General features: G+C 36.6%; 1 protein-coding gene and 1 long non-coding RNA gene across 11 annotated transcripts in view; one reads left to right on the top strand and one right to left on the bottom strand.

Annotated features, from left to right (window-relative positions):
* Nucleotides 1-472: 472 nt before the first annotated feature.
* LOC140843383 (uncharacterized) lies at nt 473-5,871 on the bottom strand. Its single transcript, XR_012121085.1, has 3 exons — nt 5,762-5,871; nt 1,481-1,612; nt 473-818 (listed from the first exon to the last, which is right to left on the bottom strand). It is a non-coding gene; the product is annotated as an uncharacterized lncRNA (long non-coding RNA).
* A 274-nt stretch (nt 5,872-6,145) lies between these two features.
* The window catches only part of EHBP1 (EH domain binding protein 1), a 433,785-nt gene continuing 413,565 nt past the window's right edge, over nt 6,146-26,365 (top strand). For 3 of the 10 annotated variants that reach the window (XM_073212648.1, XM_073212641.1, XM_073212643.1), the window contains exons 1-2: nt 6,151-6,398; nt 7,232-7,623. In XM_073212648.1, coding sequence (XP_073068749.1) covers nt 7,520-7,623 — 104 coding nt within the window. In that variant the 5' untranslated portion in view covers nt 6,151-6,398; nt 7,232-7,519. Of the gene's footprint in view, nt 6,399-7,231; nt 7,624-26,365 lie in introns of all 10 variants that reach the window. The other 7 variants (XM_073212613.1, XM_073212618.1, XM_073212603.1 and 4 more) reach the window with 6 other exon arrangements.

The following is a 26,365-nucleotide window of genomic DNA, read 5'->3' as shown; positions in this document are numbered from 1 at the left end:
AATGGAATGAACTATTGGCAAAATTATTTGATAAATAACAAATATCTATAGTATACAATGCTGAAAGGCAGTTATCATGCATGCAGTATAGTGATTTCACTATATTATTGCTACAATAATTTCAGTAAATAGTCCACTTACATACAGTGTCTGATAACTGCATTTGCCTTGGTATACACAGCATTTGTGGACTGACTTTACTCTCATGAAATCATCCTAATTTTAAGGGTCAGACTGAGAGAACAGTACAGACCAAATGTACTCTTGCATCAGAGATGATATTTAGCTGGACCATAATAGGATAGCTGGTCCAATAGTTGACAGTTATCATCCACTCTGATTGATATCTGTGCTGTGTTGTTGCTAACATATTGAGTTTTGAGTATCCTTGTTGCCTGTAATATATACTTGAAGAAAGTTTCTGAGGCTTCTAGTCATTCAATATGATTAATCAATAGATGAACAACAGGAATCAGGCCTAATCATGAATCACCAATGCACAATTATCTGTAGACTTGTTTCTTTCTCTGTCTGACTTTGAAGGCAGTCAAAGATGGTCCTTTGTCTCCACCAACCAGGGCCAGTTTGGCCTTTCCTAAATGCTGTGGAACTGGACCAAACTGAAGTTTTAGCACATAACTGAGGTCCTGGAAATAGTGCCAGGTTCAATGTGCAAAGGTTTATTATGGCTAACTGCCAAGATTCATTCATGGGTAACTGGAACAGAAAAATTTTACAAAAGGATACTGTACTTAATTGAAAGATGATTTTCTGATGCAGCTTTTCTAAGTTTTCATGTCATCCAAAGAACTTGTGTCCTAAAATGACAGAGAGAAAAAAGGCTACCTTTTAAAAGAATATATATAGGTTTCTAAGTATTTTGTTTGAATTATTACTAAAGGATATAGAGCACAAACAGATCTCAATCTGAAAAAAATTCAGGTTTGCAAGAAACATAATTTCATTTTCCTGTAACTCAACCCAATTTCTATTTCAAACTTTGATTTCACAAGGAATGGCAGACACTTAATCATAGTCAATTTGGCAGGGAATTCATCTAAACTGAGGAGGCTTACATAGTATTAAGAGTGTCAGAGGAAAAAGGTGGAGGATCTGATTTTCGTTCTTCCTCTATGGAATGCTGGCTCCCCTGAGAATTCCAGTCTGCATCCCTCCTCAATAGCAGTTAGCCCTACAGATTGCTGTTGGATCAATCTTGGTCTACCAACAAGGCTTCTTTAGGTCTGGTGGCTTTCACTGCCTCTGTACCCTTTTGGGTGTTTGGGAATCATCATATTGGGCTTCCAGAACCTTCATGGTACTATGTAAGGCTTCACTGTCCATTGTGATAATGACTAGCATCATGTGGCTATTTAAATCTAAATTAATTGAAAGAAATAATATTAAACTCCACTTCCTCAGTTAACACTAGCCACATTTCAAATGCTCAATAGCACCAACTGGCTAGAGACTACTGTACCGGACAGCTAGGTATAGAACATTTTGTTCATCATAGAAAGTGCTGTTGAATTGTGCTGCTCCACAGTCTTGGTTGGACTGGATACATAGTCCATTGTTTTCTTCTCTTCAGGGTCTTGCCACTTCCCCGGGTCTGTAACAAGGAGAAAGAAGGTAAATTATCTAAGCTCTCATATCCCATCGATAGATCCTGTCATTTAAGTTACCCTTCTCCATGGCTTATGCTAGAATAGAGTGAGAATAGGACAGTAAGTCCTCTTCTTAGTGACACCAGTATCTAGCTTTTTTTACTTTCTTCCCAACTTTTTCCCTGCAAGTGCAGAAAATCCACTTCTCATCTCTGTGAAAGGAAGTTTACTATCGTCTATATCAGCACTGTCCAATAGGAATATAATGTGAGCCACATACATGATTAAACATTTTCCAGTAGCCATATTAAAATAGCATAGAAATAGGTGAAGTTAAATTATAAAGTTTTTTATTTAACCCAATATCCAAAATATCATTTCAACCGGTAATCATTATAAAAATTATTAGTAAGATAATATTCTCTTCCTTTTTCACATACTAAGTCTTTGAAATTGTTGTGTATTTTATACTTACAGTACATCTCAATTTGAACTAGTCACATTTCAAGTCTTCAGTAGTCACCTGTGGTTAGAGATAATCAAATTGCACAGTGCAGGTCTCTAACAGAATCCATTTCATTACTCCCTAAAGGGCTAGGATTTTGAAACTCAAAAGCAAGGGAAAATTCCATTTCTCTGCATTGTGTTATATTCCTTTCCTAAAACAATGAGCAAAGACCAGCCTAAATGAGGGTGGTATAATGCTGAGGGTTTCTTGGGGTGCGGTAGGAAGAGAAAGGTCATAGGATAAAAAGAAATACCTAGAAAAACAGTTACTACCAACACCATCATTAATATTTCAAAAGTATTAGCCTGCCACAGTAAGTTTTTTAAGGACGTCAAAACTGCTGTAGGATTGTTAGTAGATTTGTTTGCTATGGGCTTAAAAGAAATAATTTCATTAGCAGTTAAAAATTGCAGTAATATTGCTATGTATAGTATAACTTCTATGTTAACCAGAAAACACAATGCAAAACCTACAGTTATTGGTAGTAAATCTTATTACTATGACCAAAGCACAGATAAGTTCTATTAGTTGTTAAATCCTGCAATAATACCTCTGACAATTTTTACTGCAAAAACTGTAAAAACCAAAGATAAGAATTTTATCAACAGGAATGATCATAATTTAAGCCTACAATTGCATTTCATAGACTAGAATCTCCATTTTGGAAGTTACTTAAACAGTGACTAGCAAAGCTGTGTCACTGAAAATAATTTCTGTCATTTCAAAATTGTCATGGCAGAGAAGATTGAAAGTTTTTGGATGACATTTTCCATTTATTTCTTCATATTCTATCTTCATTGTAAGCTTGATTATATTTAAAGACAAAATCGAAATTATTTTAAACGTTGAATCTTCTGTTAAGTAAAACATCTATAAAAGTTTGCACTTAACTCCTGGGTCAAGTGGACAGGACAATTAAAATAACTTGCATCCATAGATCTATTACGAGCAGATTAAGCCTGGGATGGAAGGAGATGCTATCAAGACCTGAGTAAAATGGGGATCAGGAAGGGGCAGAAGCACAGTGGGCAATTCCCCCTTGGAATGGAGAGGGTCAGTGGGATATACATACTAATAGGTAGGCAGAATGTGGGCCTTAAGACAAAGGTAACTTCTAGCATGCCGAAAGATATCAGCTAATATATGGCATGAAAGGTGGTCATGAGGATTGAGGGTAAGTGAAGACTTAGTAATTATAAAATCCTGAGTCCACATAAGTTATTGGTGTTCCACTCTTGCAAATCACAAAGTTAATGGGAGAATAATGATGTTAAATGCACTGTTTCTTTTAAGATTCTTTTTTCCTTGACGTAGTGATATTTGGTAGCAACTAAGTATTGCCCAAGTAGACTTGAAGTTCTGTTTGTTTTTTTCTTGACTGTTTGTTTGTTACCAAACACAATAGTGTACATTATTAATTACCATATATTGACTATTTCCTATGTGACAGGTACTTTACATACATGTCTTCCATCTTGTCAACATCCCAGAAGGGTAGGCATGATTATTTGTTTGACAGAATGAGAAGCTGGAACTCAGGTTAAGTAATTTGAGTTATTTTCTTGCATGTGTGTCAAATATCTGTAAACTTGTTGAGAACAAGGGCTGTATCTTTTATATACTATTTATTAATAGTATTTAATATGATCAATACTCAATTGGTTTTCAATAATTATCAGCTAAGCAGAAAGCTCTTACAATATTCTAAATTGGAGATTCTTAATAAATTTAGTTAGCAGATTATTAAAAAAAGTTATCATGAGGGAAGAAGAAGCTGTTCTGTGGGGCCTCTGGGAGCAAGCCTAGGAACTTACACTGAGCAGCAGAACAATGTCAAGGTCTGCTCTAATTCCTTCAGTTTTCATGGTGGTCTTTTCTTAGTTACCTTTGCAACTAGAATGAGAAAGAGTATGCATATAAGAAACAAACTTTCCCTAAAAAGAAGAGCTGTCTTAAACTCTTTGTCAGTCTCTTGAAATTTTCCACAACTTGAGAAAGATTCTCTAGGGGTCTGATATATGTCTTCTTTTTCTTTTTCATTTCTTTTTTTAAAGAAAGACACTTTGTGTTTTCTTTCTCTCTCTCTCTCTTTTTTTTTTTTTTTTGAGGAAGGTAAAGAGTAAGAAAAGAAACCAGGATGACTACTTGAGAAAGTTCCAGAACTTCTGAAGAATGATAATAAATAGGATGCAAAACCCTTATGATCATCATGTGGGTTGTTCCTGAAGGGAAAATTAGATTAGAATAGTTCATGACCATATGTGTAAATTAGCCATTAAAAAAACCCATGCACTTAAAGTCTGTTAATGAGGCAGAATATATCACTATGTGAGATCATAATGGCTATAGGTTATAGTGACTTAGTAAACTACCCAGGAAGGACACTAAAGAACTCTTAAAATGTAAACAAAATAAGAATCAATGTAACTATTATGGTTATCTTAATATTTTTAAGGCTATAGTAAAATAAGTAATATCTCTGCCCTTTTCTGTAAAATGCATGTTGTGTTCATATGGTATTATTAGATCACTTTCTTTATTGAAAATGGAAATAAAATTAGATTTTAGGTTCAAGTCTTCTGTCTTCCCATCTCTCCTGATTCTTCAGTCTCTCTTTTTTTCCTTTCTCTTGCCCCCTTCCCACCATGTCTGCGGATGTGCTTCTCTCTCACCAATCACTGCCCTCCTGTCCTGTCCCTCAAATTCCCCTAGACCCTAATACCTTTCAAGCTACTTTGTCCATGCACCCTGCTCTCCATCCTTAGTATGATTAAAAATGACCCTTAATTGTTTCTAGGACCCAAACTACTTATTTTCATGTTAGCTTCCCTCTTTTTTCAAACTACTTGCCCATTGCTTGTAGGTGCTCCTACTTCTCTATTTTTCCTCAGTCTCTTTCCCATTTTACTCTATTGTTAGAATTCCTCCAAAATTTTATTCTTTTCCGTCTTTCTCTAAACCAGAGGTTTGTGAACCACCTAAAATTGAAAGCAAATTTTTGTGTTTTATGATGACATTTTTTCCTCCTTGGGAAAGTATCTATAGCTTTCATCATATTTTGAAGAGTCCTTGTCTCTTTTAACAAGGTTAACCGCCCCTGCCTTCACACTCTTGTCAGGTTATTTCATTCTCTCCTTTTCCTATAACTCCCTTGTGCCTGCCACTCCCAAATCCATCTGTACAGTTCCTACCATAGGAAAAAGACCGACAGCGAAGAGGAGAAACCAACATTCAAAGAATGTTGGAAAGGCAGAAGAAACTGCACCGTACATATTTTGTATCTAGATCAGTTTATTGAACCCCGTTGAGGACCAGTTGACTGAATGTTAGGCGGGGGCTAGCAGGGTCATTTTAGTTTGTCAGGGGAAAAACCTCAGGAGGAATCCAGTGAAACCAAGGCTGTGTGCGCAAACGCCCTAGTTGCTAGTGGCGGAGGAAAGGTACACCCAGTTCCTAGGGTGGGGACAGGAGAGGACAGGAGTGAAAACCACAGCAGCTACATTGCAGGAGCAAAGTCTGACTTCGGCTCTGCTATCACAGACGCGGCCCAGAAACCCCGCCCGGCACCCGGCGCGCCCTTGACGGACATCCACCTTAGGCAACCACCTTCCAGTTGAGTATAAACACTTCTTACTCTCTCGCCTACCTCTCCAAACCAATCAGAGGCATGGGCGGGATCGTTCTCAGTACGTTCGTTTTTTATTTTCCTTCAAATGCAGGATCGACTGTGCACCGCGTTTCGGCTCGGGGGGTTGGGGACAGGGGGACGCGGGACACGCACCTACAGAGCTAGGGGGTGGAGCCCCTGTGATGGGCTGCCAGGTAGGCCAATGAGAGGTCCCCGCTGCTCAAAGGCCTGCCCGCCGACGTGGGCGGGGCACGCGCTGGGCTCGGCCAATGGCGGCGGGGCGGACTGAGGTTGAGCCACCGTGGGTAGGGTTAGTGTGAGAGGTGCGGCGGGGGAGGTAATGATGATGGTGGCTGAGAAGGAAGGCGGGGGAGGGGATGCTGGGCGCTAAGCTGCGGTTCTAGCAGGGTTTTGTAGGGTGGGGGACGGTCTCGGGGCGACTGTCCGGGAGGGGGCGGGCGTGAGGCGCGCTGTCCGCCTGAGGGGCCGCAGACCCCGTCTCCTGCGAGCGCCGCGGCTGGCTCGGCTGTTCCATGTGGCTCCAGCGGGGATGGAGGACTCGGTGGCGGTGGTGGCGGCTGCTGCTGCGGCGGCGACGGAGGAGCGGCGCTGAGAAGGGAACGGGGCCAGACTCAGCCCGACAGCGGGATTAGAGGTGTGAGGAGGGCGGGAGTGGAAGTGCGGCGGGGCCAGGGCTCGGGGACCGGCTTGGGTCGTCTGGCATCGCCTGGGTGACAGGGACCGCGGGCGAGCCACCGCCTTGCTCCGCTGTGGGACTAGGGTCTGTGCTCTCGGCGTGAGGAGAGGCGGCTCCGGCAGACCATTCCCTGAGGATGGGGGAGGGAGACACCGCTCCCCGCTCTGTGCACTTGCCCCCCTGGTCATTGCTTCAACCGCAGGCAGGAGTTTCCATTTCTCTCTGGTTGGCAGCGAAGGTGAGGGAGAGCCCAAGTGGCCTGCAGCCGGGACATTGCTCTCCCTCTGCCTTGAGATTTCCCTCCACTCCTCCTTCCCCATCCATTTCCCCCTCCGACTGAACAACAGCATTCCTCCTGCCCCTTAATTTGTTCCAAGCACATATTTTAGGACTCGAGGCTATTAATTATCTGCTGAAAAACAAAGTTTATTTTAAAATATTACACCGCTCCCTCTGACTGGTGGTGAACATTAAACAGCATCCCTAGACTTTCCCGCTCTGCTCGTCTTTCTGTGATGCTAGCGGGGGTAGGTAGGGCCCCGACTTGCGTCTCCTGATTGTTGTTGATGATGATTACCTGATGTGTTGCTCCACGTCTTCGGTGTGAATTATAATTTCTTCCCTGGTGTCTTACCTCTTTGATGTTACTGGCTTTTGATTTCTGGTGTTTTGTTTCATTGTTTGAAAAACATGGGTGAACTGGGGTTGTCTGTTGCAGTGTTATCTAACATGGGTAGTCAGTCACTTTTCATGCTTCTCTCATATTTGTTTCTCTTTGTGTTGCTTTTCAGTTCTTCAGAATACACATCATATAGTCCCTGAGGCAGAATGGTGATGTCTCCATGAGGGAACCTCCTCTCACTCATCCTGTCATGTCCATCATACTGTTCTTGACTGGGCCATTCATCTAAGATGGGATTTACGCTGTGAAACAGGGAGAAGACTTATGGACCCCAAACATCATTTCAAGTTGTAGTTGTTTTTTAAAGTGCAAACATACAAGCGCCTTTGCTTTGGACCCTGTGCTTTGTTGAAGCTGCTGTGTTGCTAACCCAGAACTGCTCCAGTGACTGTTCATCATGGCTTCAGTTTGGAAGAGACTGCAGCGCGTGGGAAAACATGCATCCAAGTTCCAGTTTGTGGCCTCCTATCAGGAGCTAATGGTTGAGTGTACTAAGAAATGGTAAGACATACCTGTGGGTAGAGTTTGCTGTCCTGTGGCCTGAACTCAGTGTTCTAAACTCTGCTTCTTCTGACAGCAGATTTACCTTCTGTAGTGCACAGATGTGTAGAAGCTGGGCAGGGTGCAGATTACTCTGTGTAACAAGTACTGTGATGTGCACTGTTGGGGCTGTAACTGTCCCTATAGGTTTTATTACTGCACTTCAGTACGACTCAGAGGACTGTAACGGAGAGCACACTGTAGATTTGGTCTTGAGGTCTTTCGTCATTAGTGGTAGAATAACTTTGATTTTTGTAATTTGAAGGAGACATAAAGAATAGCTATTGAATGTTATGAACATATGCATACGTTTTAATGTGACATATGTATGTATTTTAATAGAGTTGTAATATAGAAATCTGTATTGTAGGATGGTGATAAACTATTTTACTTTGTTCTTGAATTTTCATTTTTATTTGCTTAAGATAGAGAATTTCTTATTATTTGAATAAGGAGATGCCAGTCCACACAAACTTAGAAATTCTTTTGTTGTATACTTAGGCAAGTGTGTTTTACTTTAATTGGCTAATGAGATACATTTCTTGGGCATACTTACGGAAGCAATTATTAGTGCTGGTCTATGATTTGCTTCTTTCCATTTGAACATAGTAAATTTAGGCCTTTCTTTTCACTGCCCTGAATGATAAATAAGAATTTTTTTTTAGAGAGAAAAAGTTAATTTTAAGCAAATAGCCCTTTGGGTTTTGATTTATTGCAGTGATTAAGCAATATTACTGCAAAAAAAGTCAATTTCATTGTCCACAAGGACTATAGTAATCTCATGTCTCTATTAACCTCTCTGTTTAACATTCTTTTTATTAGATGAAGAAAACAGCTTTTCTTTAGACTTTTTAAGCATATTTGAATATTTATTTAAAAACTGGTTTCTGAATGCTTTTCTATTGAACTTGTTAGGAGTGATATTTTATGTGCAACTCATGAAATGCATGCACTGTTTTTCCTACTTTATACTAGGCACTATGGCTTTAGAGTTGAATATGGCAATTCCAACCCTCAAGGAGCTCACAGTCCATGGTAATGATAGTCATGGAGAATAAAATTCACTGTGATAGGTACAATAATATAAATGTATATGATTGAGGGATTTTAATCTCTATCACTTAACAATTGGGTGTCCTTGGGGACAGGTTATTTACTTTTCTGTGATTTAGTATCCATACCCACAAGGTAATAATGGTGCTACTTCCTAGGAAGGGTTATTGTGAAGACTAAATTAGTTAATACATGTAAAATGCTTAGAACAGTGTCAGGCACATAGAAAATGCCAATAAATGCCACTGTTACTTACAAAGTTGTTGGAGGAGAAAGTAGTGAACTCTTTACGGATAGGAAGTAGGGTCTTGGCATGGTTCCCTGGGATCTGAGTGGGGTTTTGAAACATTTATAGTAGCTGGCCAGGAAGCAAAGGGAGAAGAAATGAAGGGTACTCTAGGCTGGAGCAACAGGCTATGTGAAAGTATGGAGTCATTAAATAGTATGGGGTGTCTTGGAAATTCAAGCAGTGTAGTTTGATAGGGCTTACAATGAAGGAAGGAGGGAGTGCAGTAGGATATGATGTTGGAGAGAGGCAAGCAGGATTCAAATCATGGAAAGTTGTGTACTGTTACACATGGGTTGGACTTTATTCTGTGGGTAATGGGGACATAGTGAAAAGGTCTGAGCAGAAGAGACATTAGGTTTGCATTTTAGAAAATCACTTGGATGACAGAATGGAGTAAGGATCATAATGGAAAGGGTGATTGGAGGCAGCGCTCTTAGAGTAGCTGTTGCAATAGATAAGGTGAAGGAAAAGGCTTAGACTACGGCAGTACAGAGGGAAAGGAGAGAACCGACTGGAGGAACACTTAGGACACAAAATATAAAGGACTTGGTGGTCATTTCAGTCAAGGGTCTGGAAAGGAAGGGGATGAAGGAGAGGGAAAGGTCCAGGTTGACACCAAATTTTTGGCTTGGAAAACTGGGTGTACTTCTAACCATGCTAGGGAATACGTGAATGATCCTGATTGCAATTATTTCTTAACTTGGCAGTATACTGGGATCATCAACTTTAAAATGGTTAAATTTGACTCCCTTTCTTAAGGGAAATATAACATACCAGGTAATTCTTTAGTCACAAAATCATTTTCTTTCCCACAGTTTGCAGCATTCCCGGAATTTTTTTTCCTTGAGAGATATATAAATTATTGTTAATGTATCTCACAGTGGTAGCAAGAATGAAAATTTTACTTGATTACAGTTAAGTCACTGGCTTGATTATTTTTAGGTACAGACATGGTATATCTATTAAATTAAATCTTTGTGGTAGGATCTGGCCTTAAAACTAGAAGCATTTGGATGTTCTAGAATTTTCAGACATACAGTTATAAATATTTTGTTTTTTTCTGACTCTCATTTAAAATAGAGTTTAAAGTTAGCAAGGTAACTGCCCAAAGAATAACAGATTTATTTGATGTACTGGAATTTTATTTATAAGTGGATCCTTAAATAGAGCCTTAAAGTCTTTTCATTATATAAAAATTTGTTGTAATGACTTTTAGTTAATACTCTTTTTGCCTTACTTTGCAGAGGGTCTTTGTGATAGATACAGAGTAGGGCCAATTTCCAAACTTAAAACCGGTTTTCTTTTCTTTTTTTTCACTCCCCATTTTGATCCTTGCAAGATGTCTCAAACTCTTGGATGTGTATGTGTTGAATTAGAACCTAAAGGATGTAAGAATAAAAATACGCTTGGGCACATAGTAAGAACATTTTCTATAAGCTGCTTTTACATCTTGGGTATTATTTTGGGTGTATGGAAGAGTAAAAGAGAGAAAAGAAATTTAGACATGCCAACTGAATAAAAAGAAAGAGTCATCAGTAGTAGCCTTGAAGATAAATTACAAGTATTGAGAGAATAAAAAAAATAGATCTGCTATAAATTAAGAAAGAATAATCTATAAAAAAATAACATAGCATTCCATTGGGATTGTGCCTTGGAGGTAACCTGTGTATGTAAGTGTCACTGTCTTTTAGAACCTTGCTGCTTAAAGTGTTTTCTGAGAAGCAGGAGAATTGCATCACCTGGGAACCTGTTAGAACTGCTGACTCTCAGGCCCTACCCTAGACCTACTGAATCAGAATCTGCATTTTAATAAGATCTACAGCATGCGTATTAAGTTTAAGAAGCAGTATTTAAAAATAATTTTTTCAGGCTTACCAAGTGTCCATTCATAACTCCAGGATAAAGTGTATACAAGATACACTGACATCTGCATGAATTTGAAGCTCAAGGGAATGAAGATGAATCTCACAGGATTCAGCAAAAACATAGTGTGTTGATGGAGAATGGTAATGGGAATCAGGATATATTTTCCAAGGGAAGAGGCATTATTTTTGTGATTAAGAAGAAGAGAAAGGTTTCCCATTTTCTCTTGTCATGCCATAGGGTGTGAGCCCCTACATGACACATAACAAGATGAAGTTGAATTTAAGGATGCCTTTTTTTAGACCTAGGCCATGAGCAAACTCACAGTACTTGACCTTTGATCAAAGGATAGAGTCTATAGATTAGAGGGATTGGGGTTTTGGCTTTCTCAAACTTCTCTTTGTTATTGTATTACAGTATTTTTGCGTTTACCCTGGGCAATGTGGCATGTATTTCCTTAAACAGTCCACTTCCTGATTCTTTCATGGTATAGTGGTTCTAGGGGTCAGGAACAAAAACCAGAATGATTTTTATTCATCAGAGAGGAAACTATACTGTGAGGTTCTCTTCTTCAACATTCCTTGGTTGCCAAGTAGAGACTCTGGCATATTTGGAGATGATAGTGGTTTATATCCCCTACTCTTACAGTTGTCCCAAGTAATTTAATAATTAATCTCACTTTACTGGTGTAACTCTTGGCAAGTGGTGAGACCCAATGCTGTCTTTTCTCTCTTAGTTTATGTCTTAGCCTGTTCTTTTATCATCTGTAAGCCTTTTAATTTCTGAGAGGTCTTTACTATATTAGCCCTCAATGGCTATTCAGCTGTTTAAGGAACTACTTGAAAGTTGCCAAGTGGTGGTCATGATAATTTAGGTTGTGGAATTCAATTCTGGTAGGAACTCCCTAATATATGATGTGAGCCATTATATATGAGCATGTATTATATTTTTCTGTGTGTGCCAGTAGAATCTATAAAAAATGAACATTTTATCTGTTTTTATATTTCTCTTACCTAATTCTTAGTTATAGCTTTCAAAAAGTATTTTAAGTACTATAAATGTTTCCCCAAAAGGCATATTTTTGTTTCTGATTTTTGGTCATATAAGAATTCATTTTTCTTATTTTTAAATAAGAAAATCACATGGCTCAGAATTCTAGAGGTACAAAAAGGTGTATGTGTGCGCAAACACACACACACACACACACACACACACCCTCTGTGAAAGTAACTCCTTATTTTCTCCATTTTTCCATACCCCTTTGCAAACCTTGTGAACTCAGGATTTGAAAAGGTAAGTAGCTCTTCCTTCCCACTGCCTAAGCTCATGACACTGGCCTTTTAGATAAAATCTAAACTCCTTAACCTGATGTTCCAGGCTCTCTGTAACTGATCCCAGTTTAGTTTTCCAGTTTAGATTGCTATGTGTACTTTTAAGTATTAACTTGAGTTGGAGACTAAATTACAATTGATAAGTACTCATTCAGATGCAGTTCTTTGGGTAACTTTAAGGAAGCATTTCTCTGTTGACCATCTAACGGAGTGAGATAGAGGTATATCAACTTTGATGTAAAAAACCTACTTTTGAAGTACATTTTTAAAAACAAGAAAAATAATTGGCAATAAGCTTGTGTTCTATGAGTATCTGGAAGGCTAGTGTGACTGGAACACAGTAGCACAAGGAGTAAAATGATAAGGGGTGAGGTTTGAGAAGGAGGTAGGGGTTAGGTCATGAACTGCCATGAGGTCATGGCAGAGACTTTTGGATTTTATGTGTGATAGGAAGCCCTTGGAGAGGTTTGAGCAGGTTAGTGACAGTGTGATTTACATTTTTAAAAAGATTATTCTGGCTATTTCTTGGAATATGAATTGTGAGTAAAAAGGCAAGCAGGGATACCAGTTAGGAGGCTATTGCAGTAATCCAAGGAGCAAAGAGGTAGTGGTGTAGGTGCTGAGAAATGGTCAGTTGTATGTAGGTAACACAGTACAAGCCAGCACCGCACTTTATTGAGGTCTTATACTTTTGTATACAATAAAATGCATCCATCTTAAGTGTACAGTTTAATAAGTTTTGGCAGATGTATTTACCTGTGTAACTGGAGGTAATATTTTTGAATGTATTGTTGACAGGATTTAAGAATAGATTAGAAATGATATAAAATGAGAAGATGGATCAATGATAACTGTAGGTTTTTGGCCTGAGCAGCCAGATGAATATAATATTAATTATAGGGGTGGAGAGCACTTGGGGAGGAAAAAGTTTGGCATGAAGAAGTCAAGAATTAGCTTTGCTTTTCTTAAAGTTTGGGACATCCAAATGAAGATCTCAATCAAGCAGTTAATTATAAGATTCTTGAGTTTAGGGGTGCAGGTGGTGATGACAAGAGGCTGGAGTATGTTAGTATATATATATATATATATAATTTATATCCATGGGGAAATTTCCAGTGGTGCGCATATAGATTAATAGGACTAAGGACTGAGCCTTGGGACACATCAACGTATAGAGTTGGGGAAGAAGAGGAAGAGCGAGCAGAGGAGACTGAAAACAAGCAGTGGTGATGTAGAAGGAAAATTAGGAGAATGTGCTTTCCAAGGAAACAAGTACAAAAACATATCCGTAAAGGAGTGTTTAACAGTGTCGGGTACTGTTGAGAGGTTAAGCAAAATGACCATTGGATTTGGCACTGTGGAAAGAACTGGTGATCTGGTTTCTGTGGAGTAGTGGGATGAAAGCATGATTAGATTGGATTAGAGAGAAGGAAATGGATATAGTCAGTGTAGGTACTTTTCTTGGAGAATTTTGCTGCAAACCAGAGAACTAGGTAATAGGTGGAGAGGGAGAAGGGGTCAAGGTATATCTTTTGCATGAAAGATATTGCAACACATTTGAATGCTGATGAAAAAGAAAGAAAAAAATGCTGTGCTGGGAAAGAAGGTAACTTCAGAAGAAAAATCCTTTAATGTGAGAAAGGGAACAGGATCCAGTATGTAAGTGGAGAATTTGAACTTAGTAGAAGCAGGAACAGTTCATTGTTATAAGGAGGGAAGGCAGAGTATATGGGTAGAAGAGCAGATGGGATGGTAGATATGGTGGGAGAGGAAGTGGATGTTTTCTTCTGTTGGCTTCTGTTTTGTCAGGGAAATAAAATTAGAAATCAGCTAAGAGGAAGGTGACAGTTGTTGAAGGACTGATGAGAGAAAGGAGGTATTAAGCTATTAAAGTGGGAATAAAGTGATCAGGAAAATATAGAAGGATTGTTGGGTAGTGCTGAGGACCTTCTTAACTCTGTGGCCCTAAATTTAAAGTGAATGCAACGAGCAAGTTTTCATATTTTAATTAAACTGTGTTTTGTGTTTGGGTGCAGGCATGAAATAGGCAGACCTGCATTTAACAGGAATGGGTTTTGGCAGGAACGTGTCAGTGAGGGGAATAAGGGCAAGGAAATTAAAAGTGAATGCACAGAATTGGTTATAGTGATGAACCATGGAGTATAAGGGGAAAGTGGGAAGACAAGTACATGAAAGGCAGGATAATCAATGAAAAAGTGAAGAGGATAGTGATTTGAGATCTTAAAGAGTTTGACAGATTGTTGGTGTTGTGATGCCAGAGTCGATGAACTGGAAGAATCGGAGGTAGGAGTCAGAGTGAGATGCTTGAATTTGGAGGATGTTGTGGTCTCCTTTGGATCACTACATCCTCAGTATTTTTTGAATTAATATGCTGAATATGTTAAAATGAGTATACCTTAATTTTCTTTTTTTTTAAAGAAAATGGATTTAAGTAGAATTTCTTCTTATTTTTGAATGGGTCATGTTTTGTACTTGCAGGCGCTCCCATTCCTCTTTAGAGACTCTAGCTGTTAGAGTGTGACCATGGCATTTAATGGTTGAGATGGAATGGAGGAAAAGATTTTTGGAAAAGAAGGGTGGTCAAGGAATTTAGAGGCTAAGGCATGAGACAAGTTATCTGTGTAGCTCTTGAAGTTGCCAAGAATAATTGAAGGAGAAATGATTAAGACAGGGACTCAGGTGATAAAATCTTAACAAATGAAGGAAAAGTTTTACTATGCAAAACTTTCTGTTTCAAGTTATGTGAATCTTGAATACCTTATTCCTTGAAACAAAATAGCACAGTCATCTTTTCTATGTGGTGAATTGTCAGAGGTAGGTATACTTTTAGTAGATAATAAAATGTTACTTTGTCAGTAATTTTATGTTAGTGTTTTGTGGACTGATTTTTTAAAACTGGAATTGGTGCATTTAGTATTTTATCCAGATTTTAAATATTTATTCTATTGAAGTTCAGCTGTACAAAATTTAGTTGTGGTGGGTTATTAAAGGAAAATAGAGGAGTGCCCTTATGCCATAACTGGATATTGCAGTTCTTATCATGATTGTCTGCACACCAGACTCAGTGTGCTTCTAAATCCTTGGCAATTTTGGCCTGATCCAAGATGCCTCTTCTATAAATAAAACTTAATTGGAATATGGCCATTGCATCTATTTACATATTGTCCATGGTTGCTGTCTGTCTTGCCAATGGGTCAGCCCCAGGCAAGTTCACTATGGATTCAATGTGACCAAAGAAAATAACCGTAAATGTTTTTGGGGTGAAAGGGTTTATTACCTGACTTGTTCTCTCGGTGGTAGGTTGAGCACTAGCATCTCTGCCCTCTGGGCTGAGCTCTCTATATAGTGCAATAATAGCTTATTGCCTATGGTGTGGAAGCAGTAGCCTAGCAACAGGCCAGTTACATCATCAAGTGGTTTAAGTTCAGTGAGGATTCAGGCCATAGGAACCCCAGCAGAGTTGAGTAGTTGCTACATAGACTGGATGGCTGCAGAGTTTAAAATATTTACTATGTGGCCCTTTAAAAAAAAAGTTTACTGACCTTTGCTGTAAATTACTGAACTTGCTTGAAGCTGATGTTTGTGGAATCTAGAGTCTTACCTTTCTGTTTCCTCTGTGCCCATCCTCCATACTATTAGTTTAATCTTATTGTAGTTTAACTGCATTACTAGAGGGAACCCGTTATACCTGCTTTCCAACCCTATAGAAAGAAACTTTGGAAAAGCTTTAAGAACATTCAGGTCTGTGTCTTTACAAAAATATATGTTTTCTGGCTGTGTAACTGTACCTCACCTATAAAATGGTGGTGATAGTAACAGTGCTTTCAACATAGAGTTCTTTTGATGATTAAATGAAGCAATACCTGTAAAGTGGTTAGGACAGTGCCTGTGCTCAGAAAATGTTACCCATTGTTACTATTATCTTTATCTGGTTATTTAAGCAATAAGTGGTGGAAAGAACTACCTAGAGAAAAAGGTGGAATAAACAAGAAGAAGCGTGAAAATGTAAGCTGAACACTTCAGGGTGTTTGAGAAAGATAAACTAGCACAGAGGTTAGAGTGACCCTAGGGAGTTGTGCTAGCAGAAGCCCTGTGCTTAAATGAACTAAGTTTTGACAATACTTTGCTTGTAGGGGAAAGTAACTATATATTTTTACTTCTTGTGCAAAATCAGTTCATATGGTTTTAAAACTTTATTTCCTTTTTAATAATCACTTTGAATAATAAGATTGAGGAAACTGACTTAGTTCTTCCAAAGTAGGATTAATTTGCTATCATTTGTATTTCTATGTGTATGTGTCCAAAAGTTTATATTTAGGATATATTTCTTGCCAGTTTTTAAACAATTTTTTTCCTGTTATGATTTTTTAAATGAAACCCATGAAATAAATTATCTTTTAGTAGTATGTAATTCCTTTATCTTATTTTTTGTATCAGATATTGGCTTATGTATTTTAAAGGTTGATTTTTAAAATGTCATTTTAAGGGATTATGTGTAGAAGTTCTGCTCTTTATGATTTAGTTTAGTTTTGTGATTAGATGCTGAGGGAACCTAAAATTAGCTATTTCTAGAAATGTACTATTGGTTCATCAAATGTGTTCTAATTTTGTGAAAAATTTCAACAGAAGAGCCACTTATGTAGTTCACTGCATGGTATAAAAATAGTCCAGTGTGCTGAAGGAAAAACTGCACAAGCATTTTGTACTGAATGCTTAATAGAGATGTTCATATACTGTATCAAGATTTTTACATATTTTTAAAGGCAGTGGAACTGAGTTTGTGAAATGCAGCAGTAAAATTACTGTAGGATTTCAATATGTTTGTCTTATTTATCAACATTATAGTGAGATTTTTTAGGCAGTTTTTCTAATAGGCACCTAAAGATTTTCTTTAAGTTTGATCTATTAAAAATTTCATGGTGTTACTAATCCCAGTGCTGTTATTTTTAAAATACTTTTTTAAATAAGAACTTTTAAAATGTTGACTTTAATACCTCAGTAGCAAAACAAAAGAAAAGAAAATCGGATTTTAATGCAAAGAAGTTATCACTTTAAAAGTTCATACTCTACATCTGTCCAGAAGAGTCTATCAGCTTAAGAATTTAAAATAACACTATGTTTACTAATTTAGGGATATAAATAGAACAGAGATAGTCTTAGAGGAGTAGAGAGTACATGTTACTAGACACTTAAGAGGAGTTACTTACTATTGGACACTGGACTTGGTTCTGAGTTTATTGGCAGCTGAGGCAAAAACGGAAGCATGTTGGCTCACGTAATATTCCTTTTGGCTGAAGAAAATATTGAAGTTTGTTTATAGAGACTTTTCTTAGAACTTAATTCAAAGAGGATTTTTATTAAGAAAAAAAATGTGTAGCACTAAATAAAATCTCCAGCAATTAAAGACTCAGATTGTTAAATTGGATGTTTATGCCAACCCTTTATAAAGGTCCTTTATGAGAGAATATGGCTGAGTATGGCGAGGAACCTAGTTTTCTGATCATCTAATTTATAATTTAAACCACGGGTACAACTTGGAAAATTTAGAGGAATGGACATTTAACCTAAATCATCAAATAGCAACACACGACATGTCATTATTTGCATCTAAATTTAAAGTAAGTTAAATAGAATTAAAAATTCACTTCCTTAGTCACATTGGCTACATTTCAACTGCCCACTAACTGTATGTGGCTAGGGAGCTACCATATTGGCTAGTGCAAATATGGAATATTTCCATCATCACAAGAAGTTTTACTGGACAGTGCTGTTTAGCCATTTCCTCTCAAACTGGCTGATTTTGGAATCATGGAGCACTTTGGAAACATGGAGATTTCCATACCCATTAGAAAGTTCTGATTCTGTAGGCTTGGAATGGTGCTGGCAAATCTGTCATTTTAGGAGTTCCCCAGGTGCTTGAGATCATCAAGCCACGTTTTAGAACTACCATGTTTGATTCTCGAACATCTGTCTGAAGTAAAGTTGGCAGATGCTGGAAGATAGTTCCTCTTGGCACTTAGAAATGTTTATTGAGTTGAAAATTTGAATTGAATTTTCTTCCTTTGGTTCAGCTATTTTGTAATGTGGGTGTATGTGTGTGTATTAAATGTGAACACTTTTAAAGTATTTTGAAACTTGTCAAGTACTTAAACTGTTACACTTCTAGGCAACGTCCTTGGATTTGCTAATTTTTTTCTGTGAAGTGGAATTCTCACTCCAATTTTTCTAGTGTCACTGCCTTGATGTCATCCTTTCTCATGTTTTGCCAAGGCCCATGGTTCCCAGAATGTGCACCAGGGAGCCCAGAGGCACTGTAGAGAATTTATAAGTATGCCAAAGCTGCTCAGAAATTTTGAGGGAAACAGAGCAACGTTTGTTGGAAACCACACAAACTACTAGTTTGAGGTAGTTCATTTTCAAAATTAGATTCATGTTCTTACAAAGCTGAGTTTTTGGTAGCTGCTATGACAGAAAGCCAGTCCCATATGAAAATCTATATGGAACAGGAAAAGAGGAAGTGTCAAATCTGATTTTAAGCTTTGAGTTGTGCAGTACCCAGTACAGGTGCTGAGTTGTTAGGACATAATCCTTGAGTTGTTTGGACCTGACTATTTAATAAACAGAATGGTTGGGTATTTCTTTTGGCCTGTGAAAAAATAAGTGGCATATGAATAGCCTGGAAAATTCAGAAAGCTTGGGAACCTCTAGTGTAGGCTTTTGTGGTAGCCCTTAACACTTCTGTAGCTCCTCCTGGTCCTTTGTCTATATTACTGACATGGTTATCTTTCTGAAATGAACCTTCCAGATTTCCCTTTTGTTTATCGAATATCCTTAGTATGGTAGTTTTAATCTTTTAAATCATCCTTACTCTGTTTTACTAGTCTTCTTCCAAAATCTTGTTTACCACAGGCAAATAATTTTCCTGATATATTATCTTCTCTGTTCCCCTCAAAAAATCATTAATGCAAAGAGCATATAGTGATACTCTATCTTAAAGTAACTTAATTGAAACTGATCTTATTCATGCAATAAGTGAGTTTAGAAATTGAATTTAATGGTTCAGCTTTAATTTGAAGAGTACTCTAATTTACAAAATAATCTTTTAAAAATTGGTTAGTTTATATATTTTTAAACATGTAATTGAAATTATTTTAGGTTTACAGAAGAGTTCAAAAAGTTCCTGTATACTCTTTACCCAGCTTCCTTTGGATAAATTAAGGTAAATAAATTTACCATGGCCATTTATTAAAACTAAGAGGTTAACATTAGTTATAATACTGTTAAGCCAAACTATAGACTTACTTGGATTTCACCAGTTTTTCCAATAGTATCCCTTTTCTGTTCCAAGGATACAATCCAGGATTGCATTTAGTTGTCACATTCCCTTAGTCTCCTTCAGTCTATGACAGTTTATCAGTCTTTCCTTGTTTTTCATGTCCTTGATAGTATTGAAGAGTGCTGATTAGGTATTTTGTAGAATGTTCCTCAAATTGGTTTTGACATTTTTCTAATCACTACACTAGGGTTATGGATTTTGAGGAAGGTACTACAGAGATGAAGTGCCCTCCTCACATCATATCAGAGGGCACACAATATCAAATGACTTACTACTGGTAATGTTCACCTTCATTACTTGGTGAAGTTGGAGTTGGCCAGTAAGTTACTATAAATTACTATTTTTCCCTCTCCATATTCTACTTGTTAGCAACAAGTCACTAAATCCAGTATACAATCATAGGGAGGGGAATTAGGTTCCATTTTCTGAAAGGAGAAAGAATTTGTGGACATATGTTTAAACCACCACAGAATTAATTCATTTGGAGGGGATAAGCTTTGAAGTTATGAAATACACTGTTTCTCTTTAAAGTTTCAAATACTAATTTAAAATTCATTAGTAAATTTTGCCTGCAGCAGTTATCACTGTGATCTAATGATGATTTTTCTATTTCCTTTTTTCCTCCTACATTTATTACTTGGAACTTTTTTAGTGCATACTTGACCTTTCTTATTTATTTATCAGTTATGTGTGTGTATGTGTGTATTTACAGATATTTATAAAATAACCTTTTGCTATCTTTACCAACTTTGGTGCTAAGGTTCTGACAGGAGATATGTTGTTGCGACATTATTTATTTTTTTAATTACTTAATTGATTTTAAATTGATTATTTATATTCAATATTGTATTGGTTTTAGAGTAACAATTTGTATTAAATGCTCACCGTAAATGTAGTTACCATCTATCACCATACGAAGATACTACAATACTATGAATTATTTTTCCTATGTTATACATCTATCCCTGTGGCTAAATTATTTTATAATTTGAAGTTTATACCTCTTTATCCCTTTTACTGTTTCACCTCCTGCCTGCCCACCTTCTTCCCCCAATGGTATATGATTCCATCTTTGTCCTCTCCTAGCATATCAATTTTATTTCTTATAAAATTTTGTTGCTCTGGAGGTTGCAACTTATATTTACAGCTAATCCAAGTCTTCTTCAAGTAATGCTATATTATTTCACGGATAGTACAAGTACCTTATAACAGTATTCTCAGTTCTTCCCTCCTGTCCTTTATAACATTGCCTTCATTCATTTCATTTATCTTTAAGCTCTAATCATCAAATACATCATTGCTATTATTTTGAACAAGCTGTTACTCATAAGATCAATTAAGAATAGGAAAAAAAAATTTTGCTTTGCCTTCATTTATTCCTTCTTTAATGTACTTCCTTTTTTAAATATAGATCTGGGAGTTTTTGGCCTATGTAATTTTCCTTTCTGAAAATTAAAAAAAAACAAAAAAACATTTCTTGAAAGGGAAATCTTCTGATGAGAGATTCCCTCAACTTTTTTTTTGTCTGAGAAAGTCTTTATTTCTCCTTCATTTTTGAATGATAATTTCACTGGAATCAAGATTCTGTGTTGGTGCTTTTATCTCCCAATACTTTAAGTATTTCACTGTACTCTCTTCTTGCTTGTATGGTTTCTGAAAAGAAGTCTAATGTAATTCTTATCCTTGCTCATCCATAGAAAGGTGTTTTTTTCTCTGGCTTCCTTTAAGATTTTTTTCTTTGTCTTGATTTTCTGTAGTGTGAATATGATATGCCTAGGTGTATCCTACTTGATGTTTTCTGAGCTTTTGAAATCTGAGTTTTGATGTCTATCAATTTTAGGAAATTCTCAGTCATTATTGCTTAAAATATTTCTGTTCCTTTCTTCTTTTCTTCCTTGCATTCCTATTGTGTGTATGTGGCTCCTTTTCTAATTGTCCCACAGTTATTGGGACAATTTTCTGTTCTTTCTCATTTGTTTTTTTCTATTTTCATTTTAGTATTGGAAATTTCTACTGATATTTCTTCAAGGTCACTGATTCTTTCCTTGGTTTTGTCTAGTCTATTAATAAGCCTGTTAAATGAATTTCTGTTATAATATTTTTTAGTTCTGTCATTTCCTTTTGATTCTTTTTTAAAGTTTCCATGTCTCTGCTTGTATTACCCATATTTTCTTGCATGTTGTCCACTTTTTCCATTAGAGATCTTAGCATATTCATCATAGTTGTTTTTAATTTCCACTATAATAATTACAGTATTTCTGGTGTATCTGAGCCTGGTTCTTGTTGCTTGCCCTGTCACTTCAAGCAGTGTTTTAGTATGTTTTGTAATTTTTTATTTAAAGCTGGATGTGATTTTCTGAATGAATGGAACTAAGGTAAATAGGCCTTTAGTATGAGGTTTTTATTTGGATAGGGGTAGGTTGTATTTACTATATTGCTGTAGCTATAAGTGTCAGAGGCTTCAGTTTCCTCTGTGTACCTTTTTCAGATCTCCCTTGTCTTGGGATTTCCCTAGAAACTTCTTAAATGTCTAAACATTATGTATTATAGAAACATTTAATAATGATGATTATGTTAGTGATGATTTATATGTATCAAGCACTTTACTCTGTGCTACATTAGATACTTTGATGTATATTTTATATACATTATTGTCATTTAATCCTTCCAGTGACCTCATAAGGGAAAGTACTACTACTGTTCCCATTTTACAGAGGAAGAAATTTAGGCATAGAAAGATTAAATAACTTTCTCAACATATGCAGCTTATTAATGGGTTTAGAACTGAGATATAAACCAATAACCCTCAGACCCATTAAGCAGCCTAACTCCAGAGCCCGGTTTCTTAGCCAGTATGTATATAATGAGTTTGTTGAAGTTTTCTGAGTTCTTCAGTGAATTGTTTTGTTTTAATTTTACTTAGAAATATTTGATAAATGTCAAGATCATAGTATTGGTCTTAATAGTTTGTTTTTAATGATAATATGTCTAGTACTTCAAGTAGAGCATTACAAGACATTAGATTGCTGTAAGAGAAAATTCTGTGTAGTTCATTTGGAACAAGATAATTTAAAAAATCCACCATAATAATATATTAATTCTACTAATTCAGATTGGATATATAAAAATGGGTCTGAATAGTTGGCAGGAAACTATTCATTTCTGTAAACCAGGAAATCTGCTATTTTATTAATTTAGAATTATTTTAAAAATACTTTTTCTTATTTCAAGTTTACTGAGTTGTTTTTCAATATATGTATAACAAGCAAGAACAGTTAGAATTGTAGTTATGTGCATAAACATTTATGGAAATTTTACTTGTACATCTCAAATAACACTTTTATTTTTTCATACTTATGATTTCCAAGTGTGTAGAAAATATTTTTAGATTTTATTTTTCATTTTTGTCTCCTTCCCTCTCCCAATGCAGAGGGAAATACTTCGTTATTGAATATCTATAGATTGTTTTGGAATTTTTTTCCATTTCCGAGACTTTACTTGTTAAATATTACAGCATCAAAGACTATTTTGTTAAAGTGCTTTTTATATAGTATTGTTTGAGATACTGTAATTTAGCTTGTACTTTAAAATTTTCCCTTGAAGAAAAATCGGTGTTGATGAATAACACAAATACTACTGACTTTTTCTTAAAAAAAACTTACCTTACTTCCTTCTATAAGAAGTGTTTTTATGCCTCTTCTGCTTTAGTTGGATGGTTCACATCACTTATAAACATGCCCTTTTTTTCCCAATTTGCCCTGCATCTCTGTCCAATCTTACTCAGTTTTACTCCTCCTTCAAAGATTAGCTGAATTCTTATCTCCTTTGTAAAGCCTTCCTTAAATTCTTGCTGTTATTGATCTTTTCCTTTTTCTAGCCACCTGTAACACTGATAGTCAATGGTAAAACCAAGCATAGTTTTAAAAAAAGCGCTATTACATACCAATACATGCCAAACACTTTGCCAGGTAGCCAAGTGCTTTGTTGGAATATTTCATTTAATGCTCAGAGTAATTCTGGAAAGTCAATATTATTATTATCTCCCAATAACAGACAAGAGCAACTGTGCTTGGAGAGGGGGAGACTTGGCCAAGGTTGCACAATTATTGGAATCAGAATTCAACGTAGGTCTATCTGATTGTAGAGTCCATACTCATCCACTTTGCTAGTATTTAAATATTTAACTCTTTGGTTTTTCTTTTTCCTTGCTCCTGTAACTTAATTTTGGTTTCCACTAGATGATAAATTCATTGAGTTTACAAGTAGAGCCTTGTTTCTAATAAGAGCCAGAATTCATGCTGATAGTTTTGATAGCACCAGAATGTTTTATAGGAAGTTCAGTAATGAGTACATATATCTGGAAATAATTTTAATGGCTTTTAGTATGTTCAAAAATGTTTTATGATAATTATCTCTAAATTAAAACCATTAAAATTTGTGATATATTAAATAATGCTTCCTCCACTTTGGTTTCTTAAAAATATAGTTTTCCCCATTATAAAAGCAAACTCATTTATAGTAAAAATGATAAAATACAGAAATATAAGGAGAAACATTCATATCCCCAAATCCCATAATCCCATCACCCAGAGATAACTATTACTCATGTTTCTGGTGTGCTTTCTTCCAGTCTCTTTTACAAACATAATTTTTATTCATTTATTTTACCTAGTTATGATGCTTTGTTTATACAATTTTGAATTTGAATTCCTCTGTAAATGTCATTGTTATTAACAGCCTATTAAATAATGTGCCATAATTAACTATTTTCTGATGGTGGATATCTTATATGTTGCTTCAGATGAAAATTAAATATCAGGAATACATTTGTTGAGCACATTTTCTTTTATTTAAAAAAATTTTTTTTATTAAGATTATAATTGATACACTCTTATGAAGGTTTCACATGAAAAAACAATGTGGTGTCTACATTTACCCATATTATTAAGTCCCCACCCATACCCCAATGTAGTCACTGTCCATCAGTGCAGCAAGATGCCACAGATCCACTATGTGCCTTCTCTGTGCTACACTGTTCTCCCTGTGATTCCCCACACCATGTGTACTAAACATAATACCCCTCAATCCCCTTCTCCCTCCCTTCCCACCCACCCTCCCACACCCTTCCCCTTTGATAACCACTAGTTCATTCTTGGAGTCTCTGAGTCTGCTGTTATTTTGTTCCTTCAGTTTTGCTTCATTGTTATACTCCACAAATGAGGGAAATCATTTGGCACTTGTCTTTCTCCACCTGGCTTATTTCACTGAGCATAATGTCCTCCAGCTCCATCCGTGTCGTTGCAAATGATAGGATCTGTTTCTTTCTTATGGCCGAATAGTATTCCATTGTTTATATGTACCCCATCTTCTTTATCCATTCATCTACTGATGGACACTTAGGTTTGCTTCCATATCTTGGCAATTGTAAAAAGTGCTGTGAACATAGGGGTGCATATGTCTTTTTGAATCTGAGAAGTTGTATTCTTTGGGTAAATTCCAAGGAGTGGGATTCCGGGGTCAAATGGTATTTCTATTTTTAGTTTTTTGAGGAACCTCCATATTGCTTTCCACAATGGTTGAACTAGCTACATTCCCATCAGCAGTGTAGGAGGGTTCCCCTTTCTCTGCATCCTTGCCAGCATTTGTTCTTCTTAATCTTTTTGATGCTGGCCATCCTTACTGGTGGGAGGTGATACATCATTGTGGTTTTTATTTGCATTTCCCTGATGATTAGTGATGTGGAGCATCTTTTCATGTGTCTGTTGGCCATCTGGATTTCTTCTTTGGAGAACTGTCTCTTCATATCCTCTGCCCATTTGTTAATCGGGTTATTTACTTTTTGGGTGTTGAGGCATGTGAGTTCTTTATATATTTTGGATGTTAACCCCTTATTGGATATGTCATTTACAAATATATTCTCCTATACTGTAGGATGCCTTTTTGTTCTGTTGATAGTGTCCTTTGCTGTACAGAAACTTTTTAGTTTGATATAGTCCCATGAGTTCATTTTTGCTTTTGTTTTTCTTGCTCGAGGAGATGCATTCAGGAAGAAGTTGCTCATGCTTATATTCAGGAGATGTTTGCTTATGTTGTCTTTTAAGAGTTTTATGGTTTCATGACTTGCATTCAGGTCTTTGATCCATTTCGAGTTTACTTTTGTGTATGAGGTTAAACAATAATCCAGTTTCATTCTCTTGCATGTAGCTGTCCAGTTTTGCCAACACCAGTTTTTGAAGAGGCTGTCATTTCCCCATTGTATATCCATGGCTCCTTTATCATAGGATCATATTCACCATATATGGTTGGCTTTATATCAGGGCTCTCTTGTTCCATTGGTCTATGGGTCTGTTCTTGTGCCAGTACCAAATTGTCTTGATTACTGTGGCTTTGTAGTAGAGATTGAAGTTGGGGAGCATAATCCCCCCAGCTTTATTCTTCCTTCTCAGAATTGCCTTGGCTATTTGAGTCTTTTGTGGTTCCATATGAATTTTAGAATGATTTTCTCTACTTTGTTGAAGAATGCTATTGGTATTTTGATAGGAATTGCATTAAATCTATAGATTGCTTTAGGCAGGATGGCCATTTTGACAATATTAATTCTTCCTATCCATGAGCACGGGATGTGTTTCCATTTATTGGTATCTTCTTTAATTTCTCTCATGTGTGTCTTGTAGTTTTCAGGGTATATAGGTCTTTCACTTCCTTGGTTAGGTTGATTCCTATGTATTTTATTCTTTTTGATGCAATTGTGAATGGATTTGTTTTCCTGATTTCTCTCTCTGCTAGTTCATTGTTAGTGTATAGGAATGC

This window comes from Manis javanica, chromosome 1 (genome assembly GCF_040802235.1).
Source record: "Manis javanica isolate MJ-LG chromosome 1, MJ_LKY, whole genome shotgun sequence".
Taxonomy (NCBI): Eukaryota; Metazoa; Chordata; class Mammalia; order Pholidota; family Manidae; genus Manis; species Manis javanica.
This window is presented reverse-complemented; position numbering and strand designations above follow the sequence as displayed.